This window comes from Malurus melanocephalus, unplaced genomic scaffold (assembly GCF_030028575.1).
Source record: "Malurus melanocephalus ecotype Western Australia unplaced genomic scaffold, MMel_1.1 scaffold_8310, whole genome shotgun sequence".
Lineage (NCBI taxonomy): Eukaryota > Metazoa > Chordata > Aves > Passeriformes > Maluridae > Malurus > Malurus melanocephalus.
Window position 1 is genome coordinate 1 of NW_026631540.1, and position 1,149 is coordinate 1,149.

The 1,149-nt window shown below is 58.1% G+C and overlaps 1 protein-coding gene across 1 annotated transcript; it reads left to right on the plus strand.

The window, feature by feature from the left end:
* Nucleotides 1-56: 56 nt before the first annotated feature.
* LOC130588634 (zinc finger protein 551-like) lies at nucleotides 57-1,143 on the plus strand (the record flags this gene model as incomplete). Its single annotated transcript, XM_057389539.1, has 1 exon — nucleotides 57-1,143. A coding segment is annotated over one exon (909 nt), but the record flags the coding sequence as incomplete, so codon positions are not given.
* Between the last annotated feature and the right edge of the window lie 6 nt (nucleotides 1,144-1,149).

A 1,149-nucleotide genomic window follows, 5' to 3' on the forward strand; every position in this document is an offset into this window, starting at 1 on the left:
CAAGGAGGGGCTCCAAACCCAGTCCAGGGTGCTCTGAGGGGAAAAGACCCACCCAGTGCCAGGAAGGCACCMAGAGCTTCARCCGGGGCTTGGASYKRGWGGTTCATGAGCAGCTTCACGCTGGGGAGAAGCCCTACAAGTGCTTGGAGTGTGGGAAGAGCTTCGGCACGAGCACCATCCTGCTCCGTCACCGGCTGATCCACACTGGGGAATGGCCCTACGAGTGTGGGGAATGTGGGAAGGGCTTCAGATGCAGCTCTGAACTGATCCAGCACCAGCGCATCCATACAGGGGAGAGGCCCTATGAGTGTGGGGAATGTGGGAAGACCTTCCGTAAGAGCTCCAACCTCGTTTCCCACCAGCGGATCCACACTGGGGAGAGGCCCTACGAGTGTGGGGAATGTGGGAAGACCTTCATTCATAGCTCAAACTTCGTTTCCCACCAGCGGATCCACACCGGGGAGAGGCCCTACGAGTGTTCTGAATGTGGGAAGACGTTTAAGAGCAGCTCCAATCTCCTCCTGCACCAGCGGATTCACACGGATGAGAGACCCTTCCGCTGCCCCGACTGCGGGAAGGGCTTCAAGCAAAACTCCACCCTCGTCACCCACCGGCGCAGCCACACTGGAGAAAGGCCCCACAGCTGCTTTGAATGTGGGATGAGCTTCATCTTGAGCTCCCACCTGATCAGCCACCAACGCATCCACACAGGGGAGAGGCCCTATGAGTGTCCTGAGTGTGGGAAGAGGTTTCAGAGCAGCTCCAGTCTCCTCCTGCACCAGCGGATTCACACAGATGAGAGGCCCTTCCGCTGCCCCGACTGTGGGAAGGGCTTCAAGTACAACTCTAACCTCGTCATCCACCAGCGGATCCACACTGGGGAGAGGCCCTACGAGTGTCCTGAGTGTGGGAAGTGCTTCACCCAGAGCTCTAACTTGACCCGACACCAACGGCGCCACAAGTAAGGGAAGCCCTGTGAGTGCCCCGAGTTTAAGAAGAGCTCTGTGCGCTGCTCCAACTTCGTCCCCCATCAGAGGACCCACGTTGGGAAGAGACCTGGTGACCCACATTCCTGGTGATCCTGTTTGGTATGACACCTGGCTGGTGGTCTCCACATCCATCCTTGTAAACACCTGCATGAGTGTCATG